The sequence below is a fragment of the Alosa sapidissima genome, chromosome 12 (assembly GCF_018492685.1).
Source record: "Alosa sapidissima isolate fAloSap1 chromosome 12, fAloSap1.pri, whole genome shotgun sequence".
In the NCBI taxonomy this organism is placed as follows: domain Eukaryota; kingdom Metazoa; phylum Chordata; class Actinopteri; order Clupeiformes; family Clupeidae; genus Alosa; species Alosa sapidissima.
In genome coordinates, this window is record NC_055968.1 from 23018649 (window position 1) to 23035642 (window position 16994).

At 41.5% G+C, this 16994-nt stretch overlaps 1 protein-coding gene and 1 long non-coding RNA gene across 2 annotated transcripts; both read left to right on the forward strand.

Annotated features, from left to right (window-relative positions):
- The first annotated feature begins 345 nt into the window (after positions 1-345).
- LOC121678307 lies at positions 346-15639 on the forward strand. Its single transcript, XM_042057750.1, has 4 exons — positions 346-350; positions 13488-13569; positions 13906-14005; positions 14152-15639. Exon 4 carries the CDS (start codon positions 14436-14438, stop codon positions 15162-15164), a length of 729 nt encoding a protein of 242 aa, XP_041913684.1. The 5' UTR covers positions 346-350; positions 13488-13569; positions 13906-14005; positions 14152-14435; the 3' UTR covers positions 15165-15639.
- LOC121678314 lies at positions 10228-10989 on the forward strand. Its single transcript, XR_006021206.1, has 3 exons — positions 10228-10323; positions 10482-10632; positions 10732-10989. It is a non-coding gene; the product is annotated as an uncharacterized LOC121678314 (long non-coding RNA).
- Positions 15640-16994: the final 1355 nt, after the last annotated feature.

Genomic DNA, 16994 nt, shown 5'->3' on the forward strand with positions numbered 1-16994 from the left:
ATTTGTAGGACTGTTACCGAACGTTCTGTAGGCCAAAATCAAAACACTGGTGAACGTTCTCAAGACTACCAGACGCGAGCCTCTTCTGGGTTGCCAGATGTAATGAAGACTTAGCTAACGTTGACCTGCAGCTGCTTTAACGTTTCTCCAACCATGACCCAGCTACACATTACGGAAACAGTGAAAACAAAAAATACCTCTCTAACCAGCGTAACATATTTAGCTGAAGTTAGCGATGCAGATGAAGTATAGCCTAGGCTACCTGTTGTGGAGAAATATGGCCAGCTCTGCGTCAGACTTGATATTCTTCATTTGACAAAGACGTCACCATCTCAGGAAGCTCCTCCGATGTCCACTTAATTTGTTTCTTGTTTTAATTTTGGAAATTTGCCTGCCTCTCGTAGGTGTTCATGACTAACTGACAGCTGTTGACAGTTGGCCTTTGCTAATTTGGCAACCCAAATAGGAGGACGCGCTAGCCCATTATTAATACGCTATTCTAGAATTAATCGTTCAAAACATAAACGAAAATTCCAAGAGATTCCGCCCCGTAATTCATTTTTTTTCATGTGTTTTACGGGGTTTTACGGGTTAGAGTAATGTTGTCAAATAAGCCATTGCTTCAATTCATCGTGTTTCCTTACTCTCTGACAACATATGATGATCATTTTTGGAATGGTTACAGTTTATTTTCCATTATTTCCTACATACTGGACCTTTAAGCCTGTAGCAACTTAAGCATGTGATAACTCGGTCGCTTTTGTTTTTCGAAATCCAGCGCGAAATTAAACACTTATAGCATTACTATACTATACACACAGAGAGAGTGGCTACCATCATATCTACCCAGTGTGGCCCAGCTCCTCTGTCAAGACAAGCCAGCTACCAGCCAAGTCAGGCCCCATCAGACAGAATAAGGGAAGGAACTGGGACAGTGTATTTTCATATAAAGAACATTTTTGTGTGAATAGGGTGAGCCCTGGATGGCAGAGGTGCAGTGGCGATTCTAGACATTTTTAACAAGGGTGGCACTGGTGAGGCACTGATTAATTCAAGGGTGGCATGAGGCAAAACAACCAGATAAACAGAAACAGGCTCAAGATGTGAAATTAGCACAAATACATTAGGGAAACCAGACAAAAACACCATACTCATAAATTGAACACAAATACCTTACTCTCACATAAAATGTCTTTGTATTTGAATACAAGCAATCCCTGGGCTATGCTGTGCTAAAACAAATTCCATCATGGGGACATTAAAATATAATTCCATTTCTATTCTATTAAATGAAGATATACAAATATACTCATCCAATACATTTCCCCCCCACAATAACTTATATCTATGTGCATCTATTTTTGTAGCTGTTAAAATAATTTGACCTGCTTTTTTGTCTATTTGTTTATTTTCTTTAAAGTTCTCAAGAAACTTGAGGGTTGTATGAAGGAGTGTATTGTGTATGTGAGCAATTTCATCTTCCTAAATCTCAATATTATGATCACAACAAGTGTGGGCAAATTATTAATTACATTTTCACGTGGGGTAACTTGTTGCAGGGCAACCACATAACCGGTTCCATGTCTTCCGATTGGATGATTAATGATCAGTAAAGTTCTCAAGAAACTTGAAGTTGGTATGAAGGAGTGTATTGTGTATGTGAGCAAACATTGTTAACGTTGCACATGGGGCAACTTTTTGCAGGGCCACATAACCGGTTCCATGTGTTTGAATTGGATGACTAAAGTTCTCAAGAAACTTGAGGTTGGGATGAGTGTGTGAGCAACCTACATGTTACTTATCTGCCTGAATCTCAATATTCTGATCACAACAACTGTGGGCAAATTACAAGTCAGCACCAGTGCTGCATTCATTGTTTTTCACTTTTATAATCACATCACCAAAAGTAGGTTATTGGTTTTACCAAAAGTATTTGGCAGTATTTTTAAACTACAAACCTATAAAGTATTTTGATACAAAATACGATGCCATTTATTTCTAACTAAATACTAAAAATACTAAAAACTTCGTGAAGATACTGTCTGTATAAATCGTCTTGTAAGTAAACTACCAGTGCTTTTTCAAAGTTCTCAATGTCTCGTTTTAAATGTCAGGGCCCTCGGAAGTCTACCAATGAAGTGTGGAGATACATTGAGCCTCGTAAATGGGTGTAAAACAGTGATTTATTTGCATGGCTAGCCCGATGCCGAAGCACCACTACTGAAAAAGTTGTTGGTAGCATCGGCTAACTAGCGCCAGATTTTGGAGTGCAGGGGACAAGTCGAGATGGGCTATGAGACATACGTTCACACTCGGTATCATGTTTCAATACACTTTAGGTCAATATCACACCGGAATTCTCCTTTAAGCGGACATCGCCATAGGCACGATATTTAGGCTACCTCTGTTAGGCCTACAAAAAGTTGCAAATTAAGGAGTATTTCCTGATCGGGGAAACCTTTCGGTCCGCGGTTCTATAATATCATTCAATTGTGCCGCAAATTAACAGACAGAAGTGGGGCGTAATTTAAATTCATGGCTCCGTAGACCAGCAATCTACTTGTCGAGGAGGCTCATAATTTGAGAAACGCTGCAGATCATAGACAGAGAAAGCTCTGGGAAAAGAACGCAGGCATATGATTTTGTTGTCACGCGCTACTATGGAAAATGAACTTTATAAAGACTGGCTCGGCCAATAAAAAAAAAGGAAAAAGTATGCCAGATGTCCAGCCCTGCGTTCAGGAATTATTTAATTATTATAAGCAAAAGTGGAACGTGCACAATGTTTCATTTATCCCTCCTGATCGGGACGAATAAAACAGGTATTGGGGACGAAATAAGCATACAGTTTAGCCTAAGCTATGTAAACTTCCAATAATTTCAATATTTTACAACAAATGCTTGACTGGTTGAATGGTCATACATGTCATCAGAATATCGCTACCTGTAGCCTAGATGCAACGAGTGTTTAGTGAGTAGGCCTAAGCTTGATGAACCATAAATGAAAAGTTTTCTTAACATTACATTAGGACATTATTACCATTAAACACTTTTACAAAAGTATAGGCCTAGCCTACAGTTAACACTTAATGACCTATCAAATGTCGGCGACTTAAGCGTGTGATTAGATAAATAGGCACTGGCAGATGCAATAGGTAAATAGATATCTTTGCGTGTTAGCAGTAGCCTGTAGGCCAATAAAGGCAAGCGTGTTTGCCACTTACATTTCTGACGTCTGATACTTCAAACTGCTGCAAGTGCATCAAGAAAGGTCCTGCCTTAGACCATGTTAATGGCCAATTGTAGACTAAGATTTGGGGGTGGCCAATCGAATCTCAAGGGTGGCTTGTGCCACCCGGAGCCACCCCTCTGACTCCGCCCCTGCAGAGGTGGAGGCAAAATGTAATTATATGATATTTCCTGTGGGGGCGTGGGCTTCGATAATCTCACTCCTTTTTGACCATACCTCTGTTTGCATCCCTGTTACAAGACGATTTATACAGACAGTATCTTCACAAAGTTTAGCGTTTGCAGCCATCTTGAATTTAGTCACGATAAGTCGAGCGACGAGTAAGAATGAACAGGTATGATAAGGGATCAGATTCCAAAAATAATTCCGTGGAAATGCATGGATTCCAGTTGCTGCTACTGGAAGAAACTGGAATCCATGCATTTCCACTGAATTATTTTTAATTATTTTTAATTGCTGCAGAGATATCAACCTGAATTAGCATGCTAAATTACTAGCCACAGCCCGACAGGTGTCATAATACCAGTTTCGGCCATGGGAGGCAGTATGCGGACAACATAACCGCTAGCCAAACTGCAATATACGAGTCTCAGTTGTTACTCTAGGGTAAACCAGCTCACTTTTTGGAGGTATACTGCCCCCATCTTTTATGGAATGTGGAGTATGAATTGATTTTTGGCGGACATTACACATGGCACCTTTAAGCTAAACAGTTCCCAGTGTGAAAGACAGACAACAATACAATATACCTATCATTCAATCACAACAATATACAAATCACAAAATAGTATCATATATCATATGATGCAATAACCCAACCCAAGCGCTGGCCGTTGGAGCTCGTTGGTGCACTGAAGCGAAGTCAGCTCTATGAGCTAAAGGCAGGGTAGCAACCGCTACAATGCCCGTCCGACTCACCGGTCGCTCGTGGCGAAGACAAGTGTGTGTGTGTGTCAGTGTAAGTGTACTCACAAACAGTTTCACTCCACTCAGCCAACAAGCCGATGACCGTTATCCCGATGTAGAAGGGAGGCAAGCAGCGGCCTTGAGCTAGCCGAGGTAGCCAGTGACACCAGCAGTAGCAGGGCGGTTGGTCCTCCGGTGGGCTCAGCACCGGCGGTGAAGCAGTCGTCCTGGGGAAGGTGTAGCTCCGGTGGGCCCAGCACCGGAGGTAACAGTCGTCCTTCCGAGGTCGGGTAGCTCCGGTGGGTCCAGCACCGGAGGTATAAACGAGTTTGTCTCCAAAGAACTGCAGCAAGAGCTAGCTAGTACCTAACAACAAGTAGCACTAGCTAAACAGTAAGCTCTGAGGCAAGTTGAACAAGACCCGACGAGAGACACGAAGCCGGTCTACACCAAACCGATCACCATAAACGTGACTCACTCGCACAGTTCACCGTTCGTGGGCCGGGGTACACAAAAGCACCGCTAAGTCTCCATGAAACAGCACTGACAGGCGGAGCAGGAGAAACAGTGACCTCTCTTTACTCCGGGCAGACTGGAACGCACGAGCCTTCTCCTCACTGAGGTGATGGAACCTTCAGTTTCACCGCAATTTCGCGGGCATAAACAAATAACAGATAATGATTGCTTAAACAATTCAAATAAAAGCAAAACAAACAAAGACATTTGATTGGTGCACATGTATAGAATGTCGTAAATCACAGAAGCAAAAATATAAGAAGCAAAATATTCAGAACGAGTTCATGCGCAGCAGCTTTCCTGTAGGCTAGCCTACGTGCTGTTGCTGCAACCCTGTGGCTGCAACACGAAACTACATAGAACAAGTAGAACAACACTGGAGATTTCTGCCAGAGTTATTAGCAAGCTAACTAAGCTTTATGCCACAATGCTACATACCCAGAAGTTGAAGCTTCTCTCAAATTAACATCCCCCAGAATGTCCATACGAAAATGTTCAGCAAGTAATGTCAACTATTTAACTAGTTACACTGATGATGCAAAGTTTGATAGCAAGTAAGCTAATATCAGAGAATGTCTAATAAGGGCTAATATGGAAATTTCACTAGCAAGTTAGCTTAGATGGAGAGTTAGGGGAATGTGTTGCGTTTGGGCGCATACCGCCATCTAGCGTGGCGGAGTAAAACATTAATACTTGGGTCTACGAAGATCATGACAGTGGTTCAGTCAAATCTTTTACTGTCTATGGTCAAATCCCAGCCGAGCTTTAACTGTAGCTCGACTTACCTGTGCATGTAAACATACTGACTGACAAAAAATCAGAATGAGTCATAGACGAGTAGCCCTGTGGACACACAATATTGTTGGAAAATTGAGATGTGTGAAACACTATTTGACTGAAATGGTAATCAGAAAGAATTTGTTATAAAAAAAAGACTAAATGTTTTGACTAAAACTGACTAAGACTAAGATATCTTTAGTTTTCTTTTGACTAAAACTAGACTAAAATTACGAGACTTTTAGTCGACTAAAACTTGACTAACAAAAATTATATTTTAATGACTAAATATGACAAAGGCTAAAAAGGACATTTCGTCACAAGACTAAGACTACGACTAAATTAAAAATAGGTAACAAAATTAACACTACCTTGTTGGTAAACCAAGACCTTCAACGGTATACCCATCAACATCCCACCTTCTTAGTAGACCAAGACCTTCAACTGTGCGGTTTTTTAGTACCCCACAACCCTTAGCACCAAAGGTGCGCATGGCACCTTCACAGCCTCCCTCTTTCCACTCAGAAGGATCTCTTAAGCAGCAACAACCTCTTAGTTCATATTGTCAGCTGGCATATAGCAGCTGCAGTGGACAATTATTTGATGATGATGATGATGACTGTATTGTATGATATTCTCAGTGTCCCTGCAATATAAATGGTACTGACAGTAGTTTTGAGAACATGCCGGGACCCAGTAAGCCCATGACATTCTCTATTTCTGTATTGACAACAAATAGAACACAAATGCATCGAGCTTATAGGGTAAACCAGTCCAATCTCCTACCCGTACCAATTCAACCTCAGATTTCCCCCATGGACCATTTTTCCCCAACACTTACAGCAAAACTAGCACTCCTAAATATCAGATCTCTTTCAAACAAATCATTCTTAATTAATGATCTAATTTGCACACACAACCTTGATTTTTTACTTTTAACTGAGACATGATTAGATCAAGCAAACAGTGCTGCTACTCTCATTGAATCAGTTCCCCCAAATTTCAGTTTTTTGTGTGTTACCAGAGCAAATAAAAAAGGTGGGGGGATAGCCACAATTTTTAAGACGTCTTTTCAGTGCAATCAGTCGTCATTCGGCGACTTTACTTCATTTGAATGTCTGTGTGCACGCATTAAGTCTTCTCCTCAGATTTTATTACTGACAATTTACAGGCCTCCAAAACATTCAGCAAAAGTTTTTCTTGAAGAGCTAGGTGAACTGCTATCAGTCGTTTGCATAGAGTTTGACTGTCTTATTATATCAGGGGATCTAAACTTGCATTTTGATAATCCTGAAAACAATTACGCCAAGGAATTCATTGCACTAATCGATACTTTCTCCCTAACACAGCATGTACAGGGGCCAACACACTCTCTTGGCCATACCCTCGACCTTGTTATCACAAAGGGTCTCGATGTCTCTACAGCTGTTAAAGACCTGGCCTTATCTGATCATTTCTGCGTGTTCTTTGATGTGTCTATGTCCCCACACACTCAAAACAGCTATGATTGTAAAAAGGAGAATCATAAATGATCAGACAAGTGCTTTCACTAAAGTCAAGTCAACTGTCAGACTCTGTAGAAGACTTATTTGATCACTTTAATGCAAAAATGGCAAACATTATGGATGACATTGCTCCATTACAATTCAAGAAAGTTAAGGACAAACAGAAAGCACCATGGAGGCAAAATCCAGCAGTTAAACTTCTAAAAAGAGAGTGTAGGAAGACTGAAAGAAAATGGCGTAAATACAAACTTCAGATCCACTATGAAATCCATAAAGAGATGCTCCGCACATATAACTCTGAAATATGCAAAGCAAGACAGTCCTTTTTTTTCTAACATTATCAATAGAAGTTCAAATAACACTCGTATTCTATTTTCAACTGTTGATAAATCAACAAATCCCCCCTCACAATTAGCGCCTGAACTTCTCTCAACTAATAAATGCAATGAGTTTTCATCTTTTTTTAAAGGTAAAATTGACAGAATCAGACTCAACATATCTGCTCAATTACAAATTCATCAACCTGAACTTCCAGCAACAAACAGAGGGAAACTAAACTTGATGTCAGAGTTCAGCTTGATAGACTACGAAACACTTGAAAAAACGGTACAGAATCTCAGCTCTTCCACATGTGTCTTAGACACTCTGCCTTCCAATTTCTTCAAAACTGTTTTTCATCTCATAGCGGCGGATGTCCTTTAAATTGTAAATGTATCACTGCTGTCTGGCACTTTTCCTAAGTCACTGAAAACAGCTGTTGTAAAGCCACTTCTCAAGAAGAATAACCTGGATGCCTCCATGCTAAACAATTATATCCAGGCCTATATCCAATCTACCTTTTATTGGCAAAATTATTGAAAAAGTAGTCTTCAAATTCAAGGCTCTAACACTTGCCTACAAAGTAGTCTCTGGTTCTGCTCCCACCTACTTGAATGCCCTCATACAGACATACGCTACTTCCAGACCGCTGCGCTCCTCAGACGAACGACGTCTAGCTCTACCACCGGTACGCTCAGGCCAATCCAAACTTTTCTCATCTGTTGTTCCTCGTTGGTGGAACACACTGCCAGTTCCTACAAGGGCAGGGACATCCCTCTCCATTTTCAAAAAACTCCTGAAGACCCAGCTCTTTAGAGAACATCTCCTCTCATAGCAACACTTACAACAAGTCTTGCTGATCCTAGCACTCACCAGCCGTCTTAAACTGACACGTAACTGTTAAAAACAGCACTCACTGATGCACTTATTCTTACTGTACTCTAATGTTTTTTAAATTGTCCTAAAATTGTTGAGAATTGCTCTAAAACTTAAACTGTTTACCATGTTGTTAGTCGCTTTGGCTAAAAATGTGTCAGCCAAATGTAATGTAAAAGGGTTGAAGGCAAAGGATACAGTTAAAAATCTTGGTGTATTAATTGACTGTGATCTACATTTCAACAGCCACATGAAAGCGACAACTAAATCAGCTTTTTACCACCTCAAAAATATTGCCAGACTCAGAGGGCTGATGTCAAAATATGACTTAGAAAAACTCATTCATGCATTTATCTCCAGCAGGGTTGATTACTGCAATGGACTGCAGGCCTTCCTAAAAATACTATTAAACAGCTGCAGATGATACAAAATGCAACAGCTAGGATTCTAACAAAAACTAAAAGAACTGACCACATTACTCCAATTCTTAAGTCCTTGCACTGGCTTCCAGTAAGTCACAGAATTGACTTTAAAGCTCTATTGCTTGTTTATAAATCAGTAAATGGAGCAGGACCTAAATACCTGTCAGACATGCTTCAGCAGTGCACACCTTCTCGTCCTCTCAGGTCCCAGGTGAAAAACCTGCTAGTAAAACCTACTGTTAGAACTAAACATGGTGAAGCAGCTTTTAGCTGCTATGCAGCTCAGCTGTGGAATCAACTTTCGGATGACATCAAAAAGGCCCCAACTGTAGCCAGTTTTAAATCTAGACTTAAGACCAAACTGTTCTCAGATGCTTTCTGCTAACTGTGCCGAGTTACAAATCGACGAGTTCTGAATCTGCCTTGATAATTATTCTACTTTATCTTTTATTACTTTTTTTACTACTTTTGCCTTTGTTTTTTGCTTACTAAATATCCTTTATTTTTAAATTATTTTACCTTATGTTTTATGTTTTCTTTTTATTATGATCTTTACCTTTGAACTATTCTTTGACTATATTGCCTTTCTATGCTTTTTTTTATTATTATTGTTTGGTTTTGTTTATGTAAAGCACATTGAATGACCTCTGTGTATGACATGCGCTATATAAATAAACTTGACTTGACTTGACTTGACTTGAAGAACCAGAAATGGTGCCTTGAAGAACCCTTTCTTGGCGGTTCTTTGAAGCACCTTTGAGGGTTCTTTGAAGAACCATTCAATGAAATGGTTCTTTAAAGAACCTTAGTTTAAAAGGTTCTTTGTTGAACCAAAAATGGTTCCCCTATGGCATCACTCTAAAGAACCATTTTTGGTTCTGGTTTGCACCTTTTTTTTCTGTGTGTAGTCTAATCGCTAACTAAATAACAGTGTTGGGATGTAGCTTAACTATATCGAAGTAACTTGCCCAACGCTGCTAAATAAATAATTATCCTCAACGCGATTTGTAGTGTAGTCTGTTTCTATCCCATCTCCACACATTAGGCTACTTGACATTAGGTTAGCACCATAGACTGTATATATAGAACAGTCTATGGTTAGCACTATGGGTTGTTATTCTGTAGCTCAGAACTTTTCCTATCCCATGCCGACACATATTAGACATAGGCCTTTTTTTTTTAAGTCTAGTTGTGGCATTCAGTTTGTTAAAGTTCGAGAGCTGGAGATTATTGATTCATCACAGTTCACATAGACAATGTGAACCGTTCTCTGAAGAAGAGACGAGGCAATACAGTACCTGCCATTTGATGAGACTTAATTCATCCGGTATAGTGAAGCGATTTGCGCCAAAATGCTGTGGTAATCTCTGATTGGTTGGGTGGAATTAGGCGTAGTAGGAGCCTAGTGTTTGGGGCCCAGAGATATCATTTTCTAGTTATACCATATTCTTTGTCTGAGAATGATGATCTTTCGTGAATGCCATTCTGTTTTTGGAAGTTGGATTGAGATATTATGATAAGCTGTTTATTATTTAATTATTATCTCTTATTAACATAGGTTCAGTAGTCATCAATATTTTTACTAGATGACCATAACCAGGTGCTCCTGCCATTAGAGGATGGCATATTTGAGCAAGACATTCTCGATACCCAACACAGGTTCTGCTTTCTGGCGACAACATGCCAGAAAGGTCTTTGCTGTGACCGAGGGAGAAATTGAAAGGCTGTGAAGCCACAAAAGAAGGCGAGAAAGGTACCAGCTAAACAGACAAAGTCTATAAAAAAAAATTCTGGCGATTTGTGTATGTAGCATATGTGTATGTGTAGACGCCTGAAAGATGTTGACAAGTTCTAGTTATGCATGACATCAATACTGTGCTGGTTGAATAAGTGCTCACACATACTTTACAGCAACCAGACTGTGTCTGTGGAGGACAATCTGGAAGTTGTGTCCAGAAAGTTAAGAAAGCTGGTTGACTATATGTCAACAGCAATCAATTGACCCTCACACCCCCACAGAAGGAGGCAATTAAAACTGCCTTCAGCTGTTTAATTTGTACAGGTATGTCAAATTAGCCTACTAGCCTACTACTGTAGACTCCCTATGTTGAGTTACCTATAATACTACTGTTGCATTTTTACATTTGTTCTAAAATTGCAGAAATGATGAAGGAACCCATTTTTGGTGAGTGCTGCCGAAGCCTGCTAGGATGCAGTGTGTGTGTGGACAGGTGGATGGAGGATCACGACTACTGCCCGAAGTGCAGAGGGGCTGTCTTTGACGTTCATAGGCATTCAGTGGTGGGGTTAGATGAAGCCTTGGCTGCTATTCAGCACCTGTTTTCTTAAGAAGCGAAAATAACGTGTAACCAGAATTATGTAAAAATCTTAATACTAAAGGATATTTAATAATTTAACATGTAACAGTATTTCATTAATTTAAAAAATGTGTAGTGTTTATAAGTTCTTTATTTCATTAAAACATGTATCTCTCAGTAACATTCAGTGTTTTTAAAAGTGCGCCAATTACACCAATTTATTTATGGGTAAATTTGAGTTGGACTTTGTTTATAACAACAATCCTTATTCTAAGTTCCTTAAGACATATTGGAGGTACATTGATGATTTATTTTTCATTTGGAGTGGCAGTACTGATGATTTAAACAAATTCCATGAATATCTCAACTCGAAAATGGATTCGATCAAATTCACACTAGAATTTAGTTTCGAACGCATTTCCTTTTTGGATGTTGTTAAAAAAAGTGGGTACAGTCTTGCATACTGAGCTATTTAAGAGAGACAGACAGGAACACTTTTTTTACATTTCAGCAGTTATCATTCACCTGCTCTAAAAAGAAGCCTCCCTTACAGCCAGTTGACTAGAGTGAAGCGGATATGCGACTCTGACGAGACGTTTGAGTCCCATGCCAAAGTCCTGTGCGATGGATTCAGGGATAGGGGGTATGGTGATAATTTGCTTAAACAACATTTGGGAAAGATGCGTCAGATTCATCGATCTGAGCTGCTTACATCTAGGCCCACACATTTTTTGTCACAGATCCAGTGTCACCCAGTGGCAATTTCCCATGTCATAACTGCGTACACTGTTATGCTATGATTAAGGGGAACACTTTTTCGCACCCCAACACAGGAAAAAAGATTGCAGTGAGAGGTAGAATTACATGCAACATGTGGTTTACCTTCGGTTAATAAAAACTAGAATATGTGAACATAAATGTTCTATACGCAACCACGATGAGAAATCATCAGTGGCTAGACATTTTAACCGGGTTAACCATAGTACCAATGACTTAAAATACATGGGGATTGAGGTTGTGGAAATGCCTCGCAGAGGTGGGGATAGAGAGAATCGACTACTTCAGAGGGAGGCTTATTGGATACACTCCCTGGACACTCATTCCCAAAGGGATGAATGAGGAAATTATATTGTCTTGTTTTTTGTAATATGTGGTATATGGTAATGTTTGGAATGTGCAGGACTTTGACATAGGTTGTTCATGTTTGTCACATATTTATGCTGTTGTAGTTTGTGGTCTTTTGTCTGTTGTCGTTTGTTTTTTGTGCAAACTGCAGTTCAATTATTCTATGTTTTTGTACATTGAAACTGGGTCTCCCCCTGTTGGAGAGCGCTGGGTACCTGTGGGGGTTAAAGGTGATGATCTAGTTTATTTAAACACACCTACTTAGGGTCAAGGGTGAAATTGCCATTTTTCACACTGAAGAAGGGCGTCAGCCCGAAACGTTTGTGAGGCAATTAAAAAGTAAACGAAACTGTCGAGTTCTTGCTTTATTTATTTTCTAAATCAAAGACTTATTTATTTATAAATAAGTCTTTGATTTATTATCAATAAAGTTTAAGCACCCAGTTAAAGTAGGCCTACTATAGGGTGTTGAGCAGCGTCCTTATTTCTACTGTACCAGATGAAACATGGAGAAGCCTAGACATCGGTGCAGCGTGTGCAACAAGACTTTCACTGAAAAGTCCAACCTGACGAGGCATCTGAAGATCCATGCTGTTGCTAGGGAGACCTTTGACTGTGATGTCTGCAGGAATATACAGTCTATGGCAGGAAGAGCTTGACCACCAAATCATCGCTGGTCAGCCATCAACAGAAACACCAGTACCCCAACATAGATAGATAGATACTTTATTGATCCCCATGGGGAAATTCAAGGGTCTCAGTAGCATATAGACATCACACACAACATGCACTTACAGCAGAAATGGTAAACATAAGTATAAGTATAAACATATAACTTAACTCCACTGTACAATACAGACAGTACAAGATAAGAAAGATAACAAAACTAAATACACTATATAAATTTAATTAAGAAAGTCCAATGTGCTTGAGGGTGATCAGGGCTTGTAGTGACAGGGCCGGGACAGGTAATGTGCTAAAGGGAGTGAGTGTCATGGAGAAGGTGCAAAAAGTAGTCCAACAGTGCAAGAGTAAGGTCTAGAGACCAGCATAAATAATATGGACAAATAGGAGAGTAAAAGTATAATGTAGACAAGGTAGAGTAAAAAACTATTTCAGTGCAAGAACAGGTTGAGGTAATAGGGTTATAGCCATTCATTCATTCAGTATTGTAGCAGAAGCCTGACCGCAGCCATTGATCATGTGTGCTAATATAGCATGAAAAACAGTGTAGCAGTAAAACAGTAGTGAAAAGCATTAGGCTGTGTACATTAGTAAAACAGTAGTAAAGCAGTAGTGGGCAGTCAGTACTCAAACATGGAGAGGCAGACAGACTAAGCAGAGAAGTCCATCTCTCCTCTTTCCTTTAGTGAGGCATTGAACAGTCCCTCTGCCTCAACATTGTTTTGTACCGGCAAGGAGAGGCCAGGCTGCATTGTACAGAGGCAACAAAATCTGTGGCAGAGGCCCTCAGCACCGTTGTTGACCCCAGCACTGTTGTTGCCCCTACGTGGCTGATACCAAGACAGCAGAGGCGGCTGCCAAGAGGTCCGGAGGTGAGCTGTGGAAAGGTCAACTGGTCATCGTGTTCGGGAAGTACGCCGGTCAGACCTTCAGGTGGCTTCTAGAAAACGATGTTGGCTGGCTGGTGTGGTTGCTGTTCCAGTACTGCCAGCAGGGAGAGCAGAACGAGCTGCTGAAGTGGCAGAAGGAGCGGCTGCTCGAGTACGCCAGAGAGTTCCCTCCTGTCACATGTTACCTTGACAGGAGGTTGAAGGGAAGATAAACTCGGTTACCTTTTAGACCTGAGTAATTGATGTTAAGTAGTAACCAGTATTAGTAAAAGTATAATTTTATGAGATTATTCTATGGTTGTGTTTTATTTTCTGAAGAAAGCGCTGTCAAAGAAAGATCAGGCTCCTCCGACCGTCCCCAACCTCTCTCAGCAGGACCCTAACTACGCCAGCGATGCCAAGTTGTTGGCTGCTGCAGGTATAGTAGTATTATGCTGAAATCAACATGAAATTACTTTGTAGTATGCTGTGGAGCTGCTAGAACTTGTGTTTGTGCCACGTGAAATTCATCAGTATGTATCGAGAAATGCAGTTGATAAATTTTTGTGGTGTTCTCCTCTTCAGAGAATGTCCTGGACGGGTCCGAGGCGTCGGTCAGCAAGCAGCTGACCACCCAGGGAGACCTCGCCAGCTTTGTGTGCCAGGACAACAGGCCCGGACCCTCGTCCCTCCGAGAGACCTCGGAACCCAGTGGCGTCGTTCTGGAGGGCTGGCAGAAGTTCTGGGAGCAGCCGCCTGAATCCGCCCAAGCCCTCGGTATAGCCCCAGCGAACATCAAGTGGCTGAAGACCAACGAGACCTACAGGCTGTTCAAGAGGGCGTCCAAGTACAAGAATGTCAGGGGAGAGATGGCCGAGAGGAAGCTCTTTAAGGAGAAGATGGAGTTCCACCCGCCCCCACCTGCTATGGCCGTCAAAGGAGCTGTGCCCAACATGCTCTCCTTCTTCACCACCCCTGCCTTCTTCTGGCGGCCGGTCGGCGTGATGAAGGCATTGATCCGCTGCCCCAACACCAACTGCCCCGCACCGCCAGAGTACTACCTGGAGAAGAGAGGGTCCAGCAGTTACGCCAGGCAAGTGTGCGGCATGAACTTCCATTACACCCTGCTGACCGAGAGGTTGATGTGCAAACACTGTCTCAAGCTGAGGGAGGAGCCGAGCCAGGCGTACGCAGACAACAGCGACGACTACGACGGCGAGGAGGACGGCGCCCACCGTGCCCAGCAGCAGTACACCTGGCTGGCGTACAGTCCGAAAATTCTGATGAACCTCAGCAAGTGTGCTGTGGACAGGAGTGTGGTCACCCTGATTCCCCGACTCAGCGCTGTCTCAATGAGCAAGGTGCAGAGGCTGCTGCAGCAGGGCGACGAGTGGTACATGGAGCGTCGGGACCTGTACCAGACTCTTAACAATGTTTGGTACATTGTCTGGGTCTGCGGTGTATTCGCGGGTTTTGTCCTGCAAAAATCTGCAGGTCCAATCAGTGAAAAGAGGGAGTGGCTGAGAACGATGACATTGAGGTTGTGTGCTAGTTTGAATGTGAACCGAGATAAGCATGCTAAATGCATTGAAAATTAATGAATGCGCTATCAATCACCACTGTAATGACCTGACGATCCATGGAAATACTTTAAAAACGTTATCAGACACTCTAGCTCACTTCTTAAGACCATAGAGATGGTGTTACAACAGTGTGGAGTTGAAATTCGATGTGTAAATATGCTTTAGAAGTGTAAACATGTCAACCGCGATTTGCATGCCAAAAACAGACCGATGAATGAATGGGCTGTTTTTGGTTACTGCTTTTACGAGGGCTGGGGGTCTCTAAAAATGTATTTAAGCCCTCATCTGATCATCAGGCTAGCATGTTTAGACTTTGTAGATGTTGTTACTACAGTGTGGAGTCGAAATTTGAGGTCTAAATAGGCTTTAGATATGTAGCAAACAGAACACCTGATTTTTAAGGTGTGTTAAAGGAAAATTCCGGTATTTAGCACTTTGAGTCCCTTTTCTGGTTTGTTTTGGATGAACTAGAGTGGTGGACACCAAAATTTTGACGATTGGTCCTGTCTCGACTTTTCTGACTCGTTTTGAATTGCCTTTGACTACTCAGAGTGGCTGCCAACAGGCATACTCAAACATGTCCTAAAACAACCCTTAACATTCGTTTTCAAAACTGTGCAACTCACCAAGTGCTTAGTGGTGTTCGTTGATGTTCCAAAACAAGTAGCGTAGCGAAATACAGTTTCTGTTTTATTTGCCATTTTGTAAAATCCCATTGATTTCTGTTGGAAGACTCATTGCATGTTGATATTACTGCGCCACCGTCTATGCTTCAGGTTCAAATATTGAGCGGAAATTTATACGCGGTTGTGAGGTGTCTGAAAAAATAGTTCCAAAATAGCAAATAAGACGGCTGGAAATCATACATTGCGCCGATATATTTGATTTTAATATATCGGCGCCCTGAAACCCAAAAAATGTTTTTCCTATATAACTACCTGAACCGTGGCACCGAGGATAAAGAAAATTGTATGGTGTGTTTGTCTCAAGGGCCCACATCAACCTAGCCCATAATCACTCATTTGTGATTTGCACCCTCTGAAGTTAACTCGCCGACCGGCGACACCCCCTCCTGGGGTCTGAGTTTGTGGCGCTGACTTTCGAGTCCCAATGGAGCTGGACAGCGCAGACATGGAGGGAGGACGTATCGGCTCACCCCATACCACGGAACACCAGACAGCAGACAGACATGGCTCCTCACTCTACTAAGGCCCCGGCCCTGGCTACATATAGGAGGCAGCAAACCTCCCCTCTTAACTCAGGAAGTGAATAACCCGGCTAGGCTACCTGTCTTCGTCGCCAGCAATCCTAAAGGACTGCGAACGACACCCTCCCGCACCCAAGAGTGTCGAATCACAGCCGTCAGGTGATCTCCCTCTCGCTTCCCCCATTCCCCTTTTGTCAGTTCCGTTTCAGGTAACCCCAATCAGCCACACCTGTTGCAGTTCATTCAATTAGTCCAAATTCAGTCCCAGCTAATTAACAATCCCCACAATTCACGCAGATCACAGTAGGATAATGTTAGTTATGCTAAATGTTATATCAATTATCCAAGGCAACATAATGTTACCGTCAGCATTGGTTGAGTGATGGAGGCCAGTTTGATTGTTGGTATTTATTTTAAAACCATAAATGCGGTTATACCAAGCAAATTGATAACAGCACTGTAATTGTATCTTTCGACTGTTATCTCATTCTTTTCTGACCATAGCCTAGCTTACTAGCCACAACGCGTTCGATAACGCGATGGTTTTCTATTTCTGGAAAATATACCTGAAAAATAAAAAATAAAAAAACTGATCATATTTGTAAAATGTTTTGCTTGCATGCTCACAATGTAGTTTG